At 42.2% G+C, this 17,640-nt stretch overlaps 1 protein-coding gene across 2 annotated transcripts in view; it reads right to left on the minus strand.

The window, feature by feature from the left end:
• Nucleotides 1-17,640, minus strand: part of LOC138651345 (uncharacterized) — a 45,194-nt gene continuing 27,554 nt past the window's right edge. The window contains exons 1-4 of one of the 2 annotated variants that reach the window (XM_069741459.1): nucleotides 9,014-9,037; nucleotides 6,611-6,673; nucleotides 2,881-3,028; nucleotides 1-652 (exon numbers count right to left, since the gene is read on the minus strand). In XM_069741459.1, the coding sequence (XP_069597560.1) occupies nucleotides 115-652; nucleotides 2,881-3,028; nucleotides 6,611-6,653 (729 nt within the window). In that variant the 5' untranslated portion in view covers nucleotides 6,654-6,673; nucleotides 9,014-9,037 and the 3' untranslated portion in view covers nucleotides 1-114. Of the gene's footprint in view, nucleotides 653-2,880; nucleotides 3,029-6,610; nucleotides 6,674-9,013; nucleotides 9,038-17,640 lie in introns of those variants that run through there. The other variant, XM_069741458.1, reaches the window with a different exon arrangement.

A 17,640-nucleotide genomic window follows, 5' to 3' on the forward strand; every position in this document is an offset into this window, starting at 1 on the left:
AGTAAAATCCTTTTTATTACAAATTTAACAAGAGAATACTCATTACAGCCCCGCCGCTGTTATCAATTACGACTATGGCGGCTCTCTCCATGGCTTTGCCAGTTGGATGTATCTTTAGGCGTTGGTGTTGAAGAGCTCCAGTTGAGACAAAAAGTTCTTCCACTCGTCCTTGTCAAACATGAAGACTTTTTGTATGCGCTCAGCAGTTTCATAATTCTCTTCCATGGTACGGATCAAAGGGTCCTGATCAGATGGCGCTTCAACTTCGTCTTTGCCCTTTGCATTCGCTACCTCATTGCGGACGTCTTCGATATAGGGCTTCAGACTGGAATTTAGAGCTTCGATTATCGGTTTGGTATTTTTCTTTATGAGAGGGAGTACAACTTCCCAGAAGGCCTTCTGATGTACTTTCATCTGCTCCTCAAATTTCTCAAAAGTAGGCTTGATTTCCTCTACAAGTAGACGTACTTGGCTGGCAGCTTGGATGGCAAAAGCTCCCAAAAGAGGAGTTACTTTATTATTGTAGACTGGGTAGGTCTCATTGAATTCCTTGTACACCTCCTTAACGATTTCTACCAGGTGCACAGAGCTGCTATAAGCTAAGTTAATATAACTTTTCTTTATTGTTTCAATTCGTTTTCCCAATACAGCCCTGTAAGAGAATGGGAGAAAAATACACTATTGTAAATGTTATTCCCAAAAAGACAAATTATGCCGTGTCCATTGGATAGGGGCTAGGGACAACTTGCTAATTGCTGTGAGTTCGACTGCTGAAGCCCCCAATGATCTCAAGATTGGGTCTCTATATCCTTGAAATGCCACTTAACCGTGCTGAGCATGCTCCACTTCATCTCCATTCATTGTCAATGGGACCTCGAGAAGTAGACAAGCGCTTTACTTGGCTATCTCTGATGTCCCATAGACAATAAATGGAGAGAAGGTTGCACATGCTCCATGTGAGATTGCAAAGCCCCAATCTGCGGATTGCTGGGTGTGCAAATGCTCAGACTCTCAATATTTCCAAAATTATGAATTTGGTACCTCCAGGAAAAGCTACGTCTGGCCAATGGCCACTGTAGACAATCCATAGCATAGGAATAGCTGACCTAATAATACATGGATGTGGCTGGTCCAATGGAGATAGCAGACTGGTTCTGCTTCATAAATTTAGGACCTGCATGGGGGAAAGTCCGATTATGGGCAAGTAATGTATAAGGACATCCTGGTCAGAAGAACAGAAGAGACAAGGCAAAGACGGAAGACCAACAACCCAATGGCTTGATACTATCAAGATAATGGCAGAGAAGACCCTGGTGGACCTATCTAGGCTTGCAGAAGATCGATCTTCCTACAGATTGTTCATCCATCAAGTTGCCATGGCTCGAGATCGAGCCAAAGGCCGTTTAATAAAAGTCCTCATGAGTTAACCACTTATTTTACATGGCTGGCATTTTGGAGATGTACCACTGAGCAGACAGCATAACCATGTCCCATCCATATCCATCCCTCTCCTATTTTCCACCTCCATCTCCCATCACTGGGTTCGCTGTCTCTCCAAAATGTCGGGGTCCTTGAAAACTTGCTCCATTCCTGCAAATTTCATTGGGACCTTGGCTATTTGCTGACTTTTCCATAAGTTCAGAAAGTCTCCCCTTTTTTGCAGAAATCTTCCAGGAGATTAGGAAAGGTAGGGTCTATACTATGAACCATTAAAGGGAACCGGTCACCCCCAAAATCAAAGGTGAGCTAAGCCCACCAGCATCAGAGGCTTATCTACAGCATTCTGGAATGCTGTAGATAAGCCCCCGATGTATCCTAAAAGATGAGAAAAAGGTTAGATTATACTCATCCAGGGGGGCGGTCCCGGTCTGATGGGCGTCGTAGTCCGGTCCGGGGCCTCCCATCTTCTTACGATGACGTCCTCCTTTTATCTTCACGCTCCGGCGCAGGTGTACTTTGTCTGTCCTGTTGAGGGCAGAGCAAAGTACTGCAGTGCGCAGATGCTGGGAAAGGTCAGAGAGGCCCAGCGCCTGCGCACTGCAGTACTTTGCTCTGCCCTCAACAGGACAGATAAAGTACGCCTGCGCCGGAAAGGGAGCGTGAAGACCAGAAGAAGACATCATCTGATGTAGATAGGAGGCGTCGGACCGGACGCGACACCCATCGGACCGGACCGGGACCGCCCCTGGGTGAGTATAATCTAACCTCTTTTTCTCATCTTTTAGGATACATCGGGGGCTTATCTACAGCATTTTAGAATGCTGTAGATAAGCCCTTGATGCTGGTGGGCTTAGCTCACCTTCGATTTTGGGGGTGACAGGTTCCCTTTAAAGAACAAAAGGCTAGTAAAAATTATACATTTCTTATAAAATAAGTAGCACAACTTGCCACACCATACTTTATTTCCACATATGTAGAGTAATATATTAATGCTTCCTCTGTTTTGGCTGATGGTTCACATAAATGGTGCAAAAAAGATGCAAATCAGTCCTAGAAATTGGGCAGTATGGTGGCTCAGTGGTTAAGTGCTGGGTTCCTGGTTCAAATCCCACCAAGAACAACATTTGCACAACATTTCCTCCCACCCTCCAAAGACATGCGGATAGGGAATCTAGATTGTGAGCCCCAATGGGGACAGTGGCGTAAAGTGTTGTGGGAATTAATAGTGCTATAAATAAAATAATATATTATTAATGCTATAAATAATATTATTAAGAATAATAAATATTAATACATAATAATAATGCTAAAAGTAATAATAATAATTACTATTAATAATAATAATAATAATAATAATAATAATAATAATAAATTATAATAATATTAATGCTATAAATAATATAATAGTGTGAGCAAAAAATGTTTACATAATCATCTTACAGTCTGTCATCCTCTGAGGAATCCCAGGTGGACACCAGTTCCACACCAATCACCATTGAATCATGCATCAGAGCTTTCATAGCTTCCCTTAATGTAAGTTTTGGTTGTTTTTCTTCATTCTCTTTGCCAATGGCAGCACCATAAGCTCCTAGAAAAAGTGCAACAAAAGCAGGACATACATGTAACTTAAGGGTGGAAGTATTACTTGTGTAACTAGGGGGCGGACGTACCATATGTGTAACTAGGATACAGAAGTACCATATGCGAAACTCAGGGGTGGACATATCATATGTGTCACCTCACCTGGGGCGTGGATGTGCCTCATGTGTAAACCAGGGACTTACATACCATATGTGTAACTAGGGGGGGATGTACCATATGTGTAACTCAGGGGTGTATGTACCATATGTGTAACTAGGGGGGGATGTACCATATGTGTAACTAGGGGGCGGATGTACCATATGTGTAACTAGGGGGGGGATGTACCATATGTGTAACTAGGGGGCAGACGTATCATATGTGTAACTAGGATACAGAAGTACCATATGCGAAACTCAGGGGTGGACATATCATATGTGTCACCTCACCTGGGGCGTGGATGTGCCTCATGTGCAAACCAGGGACTTACATACCATATGTGTAACTAGGGGGCAGACGTATCATATGTGTAACTAGGGGGCGTAGTTACCATATGTGTAACTAGGGGGTGGATGTACCATATGTGTAACTCAGGGGCAGACGTATCATATGTGTAACTAGGGGGCAGACGTATCATATGTGTAACTAGGGGGCGTAGTTACCATATGTGTAACTAGGGGGTGGATGTACCATATGTGTAACTCAGGGGCAGACGTATCATATGTGTAACTAGGGGGCGGACGTACCATATGTGTAACTAGGGGGCAGACATACCATATGTGTAACTAGGGGGCAGATGTACCATATGTGTAACTAGGGGGCAAACATGTCATATGTGTAACTAGGGGGCAGATATACCATATGTGTAACTCAGGGGCAGACGTATCATATGTGTAACTAGGGGGCGGACGTACCATATGTGTAACTAGGGGGCAAACATGTCATATGTGTAACTAGGGGGCGGACGTACCATATGTGTAACTAGGGGGCAGACATACCATATGTGTAACTAGGGGGCGGACGTACCATATGTGTAACTCAGGGGCAGACGTATCATATGTGTAACTAGGGGGCGGACGTACCATATGTATAACTAGGGGGTGGATGTACCATATGTGTAACTAGGGGGGGATGTACCATATGTGTAACTAGGGGGTGGATGTACCATATGTGTAACTAGGGGGCGGATGTACCATATGTGTAACTAGGGGGCGTAGTTACCATATGTGTAACTAGGGGGTGGATGTACCATATGTGTAACTAGGGGGCGAACATATCATATGTGTAACTAGGGGGCGGACGTATCATATGTGTAACTAGGGGGCGGACGTACCATATGTGTAACTAGGGGGCGGACGTACCATATGTGTAACTCAGGGGCGGATGTATCATATGTGTAACTCAGGGGCAGACGTATCATATGTGTAACTAGGGGGCGGACGTACCATATGTGTAACTAGGGGGCGGACGTACCATATGTGTAACTCAGGGGCGGCCGTACCATATGTGTAACTCAGGGGCGGACGTACTATATGTGTAACTAGGGGGCGTAGTTACCATATGTGTATCTCAGGGGGCGGACGTACCATATGTGTAACTCAGGGGCGGATGTACTATATGTGTAACTCAGGGGCGGACGTACCATATGTGTAACTCAGGGGCGGACGTATCATATGTGTAACTAGGGGGCGGACGTACCATATGTGTAACTAGGGGGCGGACATACCATATGTGTAACTCAGGGGCGGACGTATCATATGTGTAACTCAGGGGCAGACGTATCATATGTGTAACTAGGGGGTGGACGTACCATATGTGTAACTCAGGGGCGGACGTATCATATGTGTAACTCAGGGGCAGACGTATCATATGTGTAACTAGGGGGCGGACGTACCATATGTGTAACTCAGGGGCGGACGTATCATATGTGTAACTCAGGGGCAGACGTATCATATGTGTAACTAGGGGGCGGACGTACCATATGTGTAACTAGGGGGCGGACGTACCATATGTGTAACTCAGGGGCGGACGTATCATATGTGTAACTCAGGGGCAGACGTATCATATGTGTAACTAGGGGGCGGACGTACCATATGTGTAACTCAGGGGCGGACGTATCATATGTGTAACTCAGGGGCGGACGTATCATATGTGTAACTCAGGGGCAGACGTATCATATGTGTAACTATGGGGCGGACGTACCATATGTGTAACTAGGGGGCGGACGTACCATATGTGTAACTATGGGGCGGACGTACCATATGTGTAACTCAGGGGTGGACGTACTATATGTGTAACTAGGGGGCGTAGTTACCATATGTGTATCTCAGGGGCGGATGTTCCATATGTGTAACTCAGGGGCGGACGTACTATATGTGTAACTAGGGGGCGGACGTACTATATGTCTAACTATGGGGCGGACGTACTATATGTGTAACTAGGGGGCGGAGTTACCATATGTGTAACTCAGGGGCGGATGTACTATATGTGTAAATCAGAGGCGGACGTTCCATATGTGTAACTCAGAAGTGGACGTACCATATGTGTAACTTGGGGGCAGAGGTATCATATGTGTAACTAGGGGCGGACTTACCATATGTGTAACTGAGAGGCGAACGTATCATATGTGTAACTTAGGGGCAGATGTACCAAATGTGTATACCAGGGGCGGACGTACCATATGTGCAACTCGGATGCAGAATTCAGTGTAAACCAGGGACTTACGTATCATATGTATAACTTATGGTCAGATGCATTATACATATAACTAAGTGGCAGACGTATCATATGTGTAACTTGAGGGCGGACATATCATATGTGCAATTCAGGGGCGGATGTGCCATATGTGTGACTCGGGGGTGTATGTACCATATATGTGACTGGGGTGTATGTACCATATGTGTGACTTGGGGGTAGATGTACCATATGTGTTACTTGGGGGTAGATATATGTGTTACTCGGGGGTGAATGTACCATATGTGTGACTTGGGGGTAGATGTACCATATGTGTTACTTGGGGGTAGATGTACCATATGTGTTACTTGGGGGTAGATATATGTGTTACTCGGGGGTGTATGTACCATATGTGTGACTCGGGGGTGTATGTACTATATGTGTTACTCGGGGGTGTATGTACCATATGTGTGACTCGGGGGTGTATGTACCATATATGTGACTTGGGGGTAGATGTACCATATGTGTTACTCAGGGGTGTATGTACCATATGTGTGACTTGGGGGTAGATGTACCATATATGTGTTACTCGGGCATGAATGTAAGTGTAAATCGGGGGTGGATGCATTATGTGTGTAACTTGGGGGCAGCTGTACCATAAATGTAACTCGGGACAATATCAGACGCTTGGAATAGTGGCGGAGGGATCAGCGATGGACCTGGGGAGGGCAAGTAAATCAGTTTGGAGAAAAGTTTTTAGAAAGCAGAAGAGCCCTATAATGATACTGAGGAATTTTAAATATTCCTATTTTTGCATATGTTTGAATACAGCTACCCATAACTATCATCGGTCCACGCCATGGGGCCAGGAAGAGGATTATTATATTAAGGTTGCTTTACAGACCACAGTTTGTCATACCTGCGAGAAACAAGAGGAACAATGATGAAACCAGGAGTCTCATGATGAGAATCTATCTTACACCTGCGGAAAAGACAAAAATATGATGAGGAAAACGTCATACTAAACCCTATAGATCTACTGCAGATACAGGGAGATGTGTGTATGCCGGAACTGGGCACCGCTGTTGTCGGACATTTATTCCTTTGGGAAATTTTTTGGATCCGTACCCTAAAAGGGCGATTCTGCACCTCCTACATATTGGGAGGAGAGAAAATCTGCTGCTTTGACGGCCACGTCTAATTAATAGGATAGGTGCAGAAACTATTTCTGTGTCCCTCTCAGCTTGGATAAAGTTTGCAAATATTCCAAATAAAACTTCTAGGTATGACCAACTAAACAATTTACCTTTGGAGATAATAAATATCATAACTAACTAAATTATCCTCCTATCCTGGAACGAACTTGGATTAAAATTAATTAACAATGTACACGACGGGAATCATTTTCTTCCTTTTATACAACTTAAACTAAAATATAAAGTTCCTGATTCTGCTTTGATATATTCTATATTACTGAGGGAAACTATTAGGGGACTTCTTGATTCTAAATCCCCTTTTCCTGAGTATATTGGGAATTTAATTTGCGATCCCAACAACGACACTTTGTGGAAAAACCAAAAAGATCGGTAGAATATTCCACCAGGATTATGGTCTCCAAAAATGTTCACAGATAAGCGAATGGGAAAAAGATTTAATGAAATCATTTCCTATTGAAAACTGGAAAAAAGCTAAAAAAGTTACTGGTTGCAACGTGATAATTACCCCACAATTAGCTCTTCTTCCTCTAGAAATAGAGCAGATCAACTCACAATCTAGATTTATTCTAATGCACGTTTTCTCAGTAGCTTTAAATTGGAAACGAGCTTCCATTCCTACACTATAAATATATATATATATATATATATATATATATATATATATATATATATATATATATATATATATATAATAGAGAAAACGTCATTACACAATTCTTACGAGTATAGATACTTATTGGAATGGAAACCATGGCTTACCTTTTTGGAAAAATTCTCAGGCTAACAACCTGCCAGTCTAGCTTTTTTCTGTGTTCTGTAATTTTCGTAGTGCCGATGTTGTTGTAAAGTTATTGCACAACAACTGTATCTTTCTTTTTAACATTTCGTTTACCTTTCTCCTTTGTCCCTCCTTTTTCTCCCTTCTCCTCTCTTTACTTTTCCCTCTCTACTATCCCAAGATCTGTACATTAATACTGATCCCTGACTTACCCTAATGTCTTCTTTTTGTAAACAGTTAAATTTTTTTTTAATAAAAATGTATTTAAATAACATAAAAAAAGACTAGATTGATATGTTGGGAAGAGGGGGCCATAACTCAGGAATGGAGAGGCGCAGGAACAAAAGAAAAACGGCACCGGAATCAGAAGAACAGCGGCATTTACACCAGGTAAAACTAGATATATATTTATAGCAGTTCATTTTTAAGGTGCACCTTATGTAAAAAAATTGGTTTTTCGTTTACATGGGAGCCTCCAGACTCTTCTTAAGGTACTATTACACTAAACGATTTACCAACGATCACGACCAGCGATACGACCTGGCCATGATCGTTGGTAAATCGTTGTGTGGTCGCTGGAGAGCTGTCACACAGACAGCTCTCCAGCGACCAACGATGCCGAAGTCCCCGGGTAACCAGGGTAAACATCGGGTTACTAAGCGCGGCCCTGCGCTTAGTAACCCGATGTTTACCCTGGTTACAAGTGAACACATCGCTGGATCAGCGTCACACACGCCGATTCAGCGATGTCAGCGGGTGATCCAGCGACAAAATAAAGTTCTGGACTTCTAGCTCCAACCAGCGATGTCACAGCAGGATCCTGATCGCTGCTGCGTGTCAAACACAACGAGATCGCTATCCAGGACGCTGCAACGTCACGGATCGCTATCGTTATCGTTGTAATGTTGTTCAGTGTGAAGGTACCTTAAGACAGATGATGATGGGGAACAAAATGGTCATGCATATTAGATTACAATTCCTGATCCTTTTGATCGCTGTCTGCCGTCACCTTACTCCCCTTCCTGCACTGAAAGCACACAATCACTCAACAGAAAGAAGCATCCAGAAAAATAAGGTGGTCAGGAGGAACCGACATTGGCTGAACAAAACACACGTGTATTCAGGGGTCAGTCATGGCCAACAAGTTTCAGCCCCGTTGCCTTTCTACACTCCGTAGATTTTCTTATGCTATCTACACAATTATATTTAATACAACAAAGGGCACATTTTAAATTTTTTAGCACCTGGAACAAAAACAAAAACTGTATCTCTTACCCATCATAAAACATTCTCTAATAATTCTGGAGCAATGCAGACATCATCTTACCTGTCAGAGACTAATCAATGCCGTGACGGGGGCTTTGTCCCCAGCTTTTTATAGGCGGTCATCTGAACACCCACTGTTAGATTGGGCACGTGCCCAACTCGAGAGCTGGCAGGACGGTCCTACCGATTAGAAAGGTAAATACTTGGTAGAGTTAGTATCAGGTCAGGATTGAAGTTTTATGTAACAGACATGGAATACGGCGTATACACCTACGGAAGGATTGAGAAGGAGGGCAGGCATGCTTTTATATAGAGATTGGACGTCTAACGTAAAGGGGTGCTCCGCCGGACAGATGATGACTACCAGATCGGTGGGGAACCGGACATTCAATGGCACATGGATGTTCTCTTCGATACACTCCTCTCGGGTCTTGCACTACACAGAATACTAAAATAACCATAAACTTCTACCCAACATCCACCGTTCATGGATGGCGCATTTCGGGGGTGGGTCCAGATCTGAGCTAACTCCACTTTTGACCGGTGGCAGCTGTATTGTACAGCCAACATCTGCCACTAACAACAGCTAGCACCGAACGCTGTAGTTTAACCGTTTAAATGCCACTGTCAATCACTGACCACACCATTTAAGTGGCACAATCAGGGTTGCGCACCGATTTGGCTACTTTCACACTTGCGTTTTTAGCAATCCGTCGCAATCTGTCGTTTTGGGTAAAAAACGGATCCTGCAAATGTGCTCGCCGGATGTGTTTTTTGCCCATAGATGTGTTTTTTGCCCATAGACGTGTATTAGCGACGGATTGCGACGGATGGCCACACGTCGCCTCCGTCGTGCGACGGATGCATCATGTTTTGGCAGACCGTCATCACAAAAAAAGTTCAATGTAACTTTTTTGTCCGTCGCGTCCGCCATTTTCTACCGCACATGCGCGGCCGAAACTCAGCCCCCTCCTTCCTGGACTTCAGAATGGGCAGCGGATGCGTTGAAAAACTGCATCCGCTGCCCACGTCGTGCACAAATTTCACAACGTGCGTCGGTACGTCGGCCCGACGTATAGTAGTCTAAGGCCGAATTGTACCGATGCGTTGCAATGGGCAGATGGAATTTTTTCGAAGACCCCTACGGCTGCCATCTATGCGCGTCTATGAAGCCAAGCAAAAAGTATTCCCATAGCTCCATTGGTGAAAAAATAAAAAATAAAAGTTATGGGTCACAAAAGATGCCAACACAATGAATTTATTTATTTATTTATTTTAAATCACTTACTTTTTATAATCCTTAAATTATTTTTAAAAAAATACATAGATTTGGTATGAGCACAATCATACTGACCCAGCGATTCACGTTAGCAGGGCATTTTTTACTAAACGCTGGCAAAAATGAAACCTAAAAAATAATAGTGCAATGGTGATTTTGTTTTTTTTTACAATTTCACTGCTTTTGTGATTTTTTTCCCATTTTTCTAATCGTATGGTAATTGTAAATGACATCAATCAGAACAATAACTCGTCCTACAACAAACAAGATCTCAGATGGCTGTGTCAAGGAAAAATTAAAAAATATTGTCAGAGAATTGACTTTGCAGGCCCTATTTGAGCAAATCTGCCTGAATCGAAGTTCGGGAGAATTCTTCAAGAGCCCTACAATGATGGATTCATGCCCATCATTCATGTAACCACTGCAGTCAATCTTTGCCATTAGCGGTCATGAGGATCAAGGTGCACAAGATAAAAATAAGGCTGCCTAGATGATTAGAAAAGTAAAAGTAACATATATTATACATATAAAAAGATGCTAAATGAGTTTCGGAGCTGATATTGCAGCTGTATCAAGCAGAGAGGGGAAAAAAATAAATTAATGATTATTTACCTATACACAAAAAAAAATATAAAAATATTAAAAAAAAAGTAAATAATTAGGAATCTTTTACAAGGTCTGGGTATCACCATATCTTTACTGTTGTGCCACAATAAAAATTTAAAAAAAAAATCTGTCCCTGCGGCCAAAATAACATATTGTGTAATTTGTATTGATAATCACGTAGGCGAAGCTTAGCTTCTGCCTACAAACCAAATAGTGGATGTCGAAAGAGAGCAAGGAAACAAGTCGCTTTACTTATTTAAAGGTTAATAATGAACAATCTAGAACTACCTACACAAAAAAAGTTTCTGGTTTTATGCATGATGTCTCTTAAGCAATAGTTAAGTCAATAAAAGTTTTGATTGACATCTGGACTCTAAATAAAGTGTCAAAAGATGTGCCCATCTGTGTATTTTAATCGTTTAAGGATGAAGCTAATTTTTTTTTCCGAATTTGCTTTTTCCTCCCTTTTTTCCAAGTGCCATCACTGTTTTATTTTTTCAGCCACACACAGTAGTTTTTTTGCGGGACGAGGTGCAATTTTGAAAGTCAACATTCACTTTGTCCTACAATGTACTGAAATATAGGAAAAAAAAACAAAATCCAAATGAGGAAAAATGGTGACCACCCCCCCCCACTATTTCTCCTTACCTTAATTTTTTGGGGGCGTTCATTGTGCAGTAAGAATGACATGATTACTAGAACAGTATGTTGATTCTTGCAGCTCCCCACCTGCTCAATGTGCGTGCGGAGCTCTAGTCTGCAGGTTATGCACACTGATGCACAGATTGTGAGGCTCCATTCATAGCTCTGTGAAATAGGGACTTGCTACACAGATAGGTGAGACATGTTTTTATTGGGATAAACCCTTTAAATGGTATAGGCTTTTTTTATTTTCACTTTGGGGTTGGACACAACCCCTTTAGGTACCGCTAGCCTACACACATGTCATCTTAATTTCCCAAATATTAATAGCTAAAATTGGAAGTAGCCTATAGGCGAAGGGAAAGAACTTGACAAACTTGTTGAATTATATATAAAATATAGTAGTTTGGGGCTCAATATGCCCCACTAGGAGGTCTGAATCCTCCATGTCATATTGCAATTTTGAAAATAATGTATAATAGATGTCTCTGAATACATTTTCCGTTGAGCGCTACCTAATGCATTTCACTGAACTCGAAGTGCAGATTAATGAATAAATCCATATGCCAAATGGAGCTCCAACCCTTTGAATTTATTGGATTAATCTATGTTAAATGTTAGCAATTTCTATAGACTTTGGCATAATGATAGGAAGTGGAAAACTTTTCCTTGAAATAATTGATACGAGATGCAAAATAAAATGTTCCGAGACCTCTTAAGAGAAGATTTAATATAAGAAATGTGCAGGAAAAAATGAAAAATTTCCCAGCTTTTTCTTTATTAATTTTCATAATTATAGTATTTTGAATGTATAGTATACACAGGTTACCGTACTGTTGTGATGTTTGATCTAACACTGGGGAGAAGTCATCTTTGAGTATCATGGTGTGTTATTATTCCGCAGCCAGCATGGGGGATTTGTGCTGTTATAATAATAATCTTTATTTTTATATAGCGCTAACATATTCCACAGCGCTTTACAGTTTGCACACATTATCATCACTGTCCCCGATGGGGATCACAATCTAAATTCCCTATCAGTATGTCTTTGGAATGTGGGAGGAAACCGGAGTGCCCAGAGGAAACCCACGCAAACACGGAGAGAACATACAAACTCCTTGCAGATGTTGTCCTGGGTGGGATTTGAACCCAGGACTCCAGCGCTGCAAGGCTGCTGTGCTAACCACTGCACCATGTTATGTTCTGAACTGCCAAGGACATTGTTGTTACTACATATTAGCATTGATCCTGTTGCAGCAGAGGTGCTACCAAGCTGCCAAAGTTTAGTTATTATTAACGTATTGCCTTGTTTAGTGGTTTAGAGGTCTAAGGCACCACTCAAGAGAAAGGATTGCCTTTTGTTCTTTTAATAGTAGGTCAGTGAGCATCATGGGATTGTCCACTGAAGGTTCTGTTTTCATGACAGAAAATTTTTGCCTGTAGGACATTATTGCAAGAGAGCTTGGCTGAGTAGATTACACAAGAAGGAAAACACACAGCAAGTCAGCAGGATCTAGGAGCAACATGGCAGATGTGACAACCTACATGGTGAGCTGCAGCATGTGCTACATGTTCACAGATCGACCAGAAGAAGAATCCAATTTCACCTGTCAGAAGTGTAGACTAGTGGCCCTTTTAGAAGAAAAGGTGCGGGGTCTGGAAGAAAGAATAGCAACTTTGAAACTCATCAAAGAGAATGAAGACTTTCTAGACAGAACAGAAGCATCTCTACTGGTCACAGAAGGTGCAAAAAGTGTCAGAGAACCTCCAAAAGCAGATGAGTGGAAGCATGTGAGTGGAAGCATGTGACCAAAAGAAGCAAGAAGACCATGGAGAAATCACCAACCACACAACTGAAGAACCGATATCAAATCTTTGTAGAGGATGAAGATGGCACACCTAAGGATGAAGCAATACCAGCAAGCAAAAAAGAAAAGGGCACACAGCAACAAGTGACAGCAAAAAGTACAGCCAAGAAGCAACGAAGAGTGGTGGTGGTGGGAGACTCACTACTGAGAGGCACAGAAGCAGCCATCTGCAGACCGGACATAACTGCAAGAGAAGTATGCTGCCTTCCAGGTGCGATGATCAAGGATGTGACCGATAGGATACCAAAGCTCTTCAGCTCCAAGGACGTCCACCCATTTCTTCTGATACATGTTGGCACCAATGACACGGCAAGGAAGGACCTACCGACAATCTGCAAGGACTTTGAAGAGTTGGGGAAGAAAGTAAAGGAACTGGATGCACAGGTAGTTTTTTCTTCTATCCTTCCAGTAGACGGGCATGGCACCAGGAGATGGAACAGGATCCTTGATGCAAACAACTGGCTAAGACGATGGTGCAGACAACAAGGATTTGGATTCCTGGACCACGGTGTGAATTACTGGTATGATGGACTCCTCGCCAGAGACGGACTACACCTCAACAAACCTGGGAAACACACATTCGCCAGAAGACTCGCTACACTCATCAGGAGGGCGTTAAACTAGAAGAAGAGGGGACGGGAAGAAAAACATTAGACTCGAACAAAGACGACCCAGGAAAACATACTCAGAAGGGAGGTAAGAACATTTCTAAAACAATCCACAGTGAGGAGATTGGAACAAAACAAAATCCTCTAAACTGCATGCTCGCAAACGCCAGAAGCCTGACAAACAAGATGGAAGAACTAGAAGCAGAAATATCTACAGGTAACTTTGACATAGTGGGAATAACCGAGACATGGTTAGATGAAAGCTATGACTGGGCAGTTAACTTACAGGGTTACAGTCTGTTTAGAAAGGATCGTAAAAATCGGAGAGGAGGAGGGGTTTGTCTCTATGTAAAGTCTTGTCTAAAGTCCACTTTAAGGGAGGATATTAGCGAAGGGAATGAGGATGTCGAGTCCATATGGGTTGAAATTCATGGAGGGAAAAATGGTAACAAAATTCTCATTGGGGTCTGTTACAAACCCCCAAATATAACAGAAAGCATGGAAAGTCTACTTCTAAAGCAGATAGATGAAGCTGCAACCCATAATGAGGTCCTGGTTATGGGGGACTTTAACTACCCGGATATTAACTGGGAAACAGAAACCTGTGAAACCCATAAAGGCAACAGGTTTCTGCTAATAACCAAGAAAAATTATCTTTCACAATTGGTGCAGAATCCAACCAGAGGAGCAGCACTTTTAGACCTAATACTATCTAATAGACCTGACAGAATAACAAATCTGCAGGTGGTTGGGCATTTAGGAAATAGCGACCACAATATTGTGCAGTTTCACCTGTCTTTCACTAGGGGGACTTGTCAGGGAGTCACAAAAACATTGAACTTTAGGAAGGCAAAGTTTGAACAGCTTAGAGATGCCCTTAATCTGGTAGACTGGGACAATATCCTCAGAAATGAGAATACAGATAATAAATGGGAAATGTTTAAGAACATCCTAAATAGGCAGTGTAAGCGGTTTATACCTTGTGGGAATAAAAGGACTAGAAATAGGAAAAACCCAATGTGGCTAAACAAAGAAGTAAGACAGGCAATTAACAGTAAAAAGAAAGCATTTGCACTACTAAAGCAGGATGGCACCATTGAAGCTCTAAAAAACTATAGGGAGAAAAATACTTTATCTAAAAAACTAATTAAAGCTGCCAAAAAGGAAACAGAGAAGCACATTGCTAAGGAGAGTAAAACTAATCCCAAACTGTTCTTCAACTATATCAATAGTAAAAGAATAAAAACTGAAAATGTAGGCCCCTTAAAAAATAGTGAGGAAAGAATGGTTGTAGATGACGAGGAAAAAGCTAACATATTAAACACCTTCTTCTCCACGGTATTCACGGTGGAAAATGAAATGCTAGGTGAAATCCCAAGAAACAATGAAAACCCTATATTAAGGGTCACCAATCTAACCCAAGAAGAGGTGCGAAACCGGCTAAATAAGATTAAAATAGATAAATCTCCGGGTCCGGATGGCATACACCCACGAGTACTAAGAGAACTAAGTAATGTAATAGATAAACCATTATTTCTTATTTTTAGTGACTCTATAGCGACAGGGTCTGTTCCGCAGGACTGGCGCATAGCAAATGTGGTGCCAATATTCAAAAAGGGCTCTAAAAGTGAACCTGGAAATTATAGGCCAGTAAGTCTAACCTCTATTGTTGGTAAAATATTTGAAGGGTTTCTGAGGGATGTTATTCTGGATTATCTCAATGAGAATAACTGTTTAACTCCATATCAGCATGGGTTTATGAGAAATCGCTCCTGTCAAACCAATCTAATCAGTTTTTATGAAGAGGTAAGCTATAGACTGGACCACGGTGAGTCATTGGACGTGGTATATCTCGATTTTTCCAAAGCGTTTGATACCGTGCCGCACAAGAGGTTGGTACACAAAATGAGAATGCTTGGTCTGGGGGAAAATGTGTGTAAATGGGTTAGTAACTGGCTTAGTGATAGAAAGCAGAGGGTGGTTATAAATGGTATAGTCTCTAACTGGGTCGCTGTGACCAGTGGGGTACCGCAGGGGTCAGTATTGGGACCTGTTCTCTTCAACATATTCATTAATGATCTGGTAGAAGATTTACACAGTAAAATATCGATATTTGCAGATGATACAAAACTATGTAAAGCAGTTAATACAAGAGAAGATAGTATTCTGCTACAGATGGATCTGGATAAGTTGGAAACTTGGGCTGAAAGGTGGCAGATGAGGTTTAACAATGATAAATGTAAGGTTATACACATGGGAAGAGGGAATCAATATCACCATTACACACTGAACTGTTGTGAATTCTGTGGTCACAAGTGGTATTGCAGTCTCTGGGCGTCCTCCCTCAGGTGTTTTGGTGAGCTCGTTGGCTGCCTTGCTATTTAGCTCCACCTGAGTCTGTCTTCCTTGCTCCTTGTCAATGTTCCAGTGTTGGATCTGAGCTACTGCATCTTTCCTTGGGCCTGCTGCTCTGCTAGATAAGTGCTTCTAGTTTGTTTTCTGTTTTTTCTGTCCAGCTTGTTATTATCTTTTGCTGGAAGCTCTGAGAAGCAAAGGGGTGCACCGCCGTGCTGTTAGTTCGGCACGGTGGGTCTTTTTTGCCCCTTTGCGTGGTTTTCGTTTTAGGGTTTTTTGTAGACTGCATAGTTCTCTTTGCTATCCTCGCTCTGTCTAGAATATCGGGCCTCACTTTGCTGAATCTATTTCATTCCTACGTTTGTCTTTTCATCTTGCTAACAGTCATTATATGTGGGGGCTGCCTATTCCTTTGGGGTATTTCTCTGAGGTAAGTCAGGCTTGTATTTCTATCTTCAGGCTAGTCAGCTCCTCAGGCAGTGCCGAGTTGCATAGGTAGTGATAGGCGCAATCCACTGCTGCTTCCAGTTGTGTGAGGACAGTTCAGGTACTGCAGTCTACAGAGATTCCACGTCTCAGAGCTCGTCCTATTGTTTTGGGTTTTTGCCAGATCTCTGTATGTGCGCTGATTACTGCACGCTGTGTTGCCTGATTGCCAGCCATAACAGTACAAGGAGCCTATTCAATGATTTCCAATAGAGGGAAAAAAGAAATCCTGACATCATTTTTTTTTCTTAGCTCTGTCTTCAGTCTTTTTTTTCCCCTAGACATTAGAGTGCTTCAGGACACAGCTGTGGACATGGATATTCAGGCTCTGTGCTCCTCAATGGATAATCTCGTTGTAAATGTACAAAAGATTCAAGATACTATTGATCAGAAATCGATGCTAGAACCAAGAATTCCGATTCCTGATTTGTTTTTTGGTGACAGAACTAAGTTCCTGAGCTTCAGAAATAATTGTAAGCTATTTTTGGCCTTGAAACCTCATTCTTCTGGTAATCCTATTCAACAGGTTTTGATTATTATTTCTTTTTTGCGCGGCGACCCACAGGACTGGGCGTTTTCTCTTGCACCAGGAGATTCTGCATTGAGTAATATTGATGCATTTTTCCAGGCGCTGGGATTGCTTTACGATGAGCCTAATTCAGTGGATCAAGCTGAGAAAAATCTGCTGGCTTTATGCCAGGGTCAGGATGATGTAGAACTATATTGTCAGAAATTTAGAAAATGGTCAGTACTCACTCTGTGGAATGAATCTGCACTAGCGGCTTTGTTCAGAAAGGGTCTCTCTGAAGCTCTTAAGGATGTAATGGTGGGATTTCCTATGCCT

Source organism: Ranitomeya imitator, chromosome 10 (genome assembly GCF_032444005.1).
Source record: "Ranitomeya imitator isolate aRanImi1 chromosome 10, aRanImi1.pri, whole genome shotgun sequence".
In the NCBI taxonomy this organism is placed as follows: Eukaryota; Metazoa; Chordata; class Amphibia; order Anura; family Dendrobatidae; genus Ranitomeya; species Ranitomeya imitator.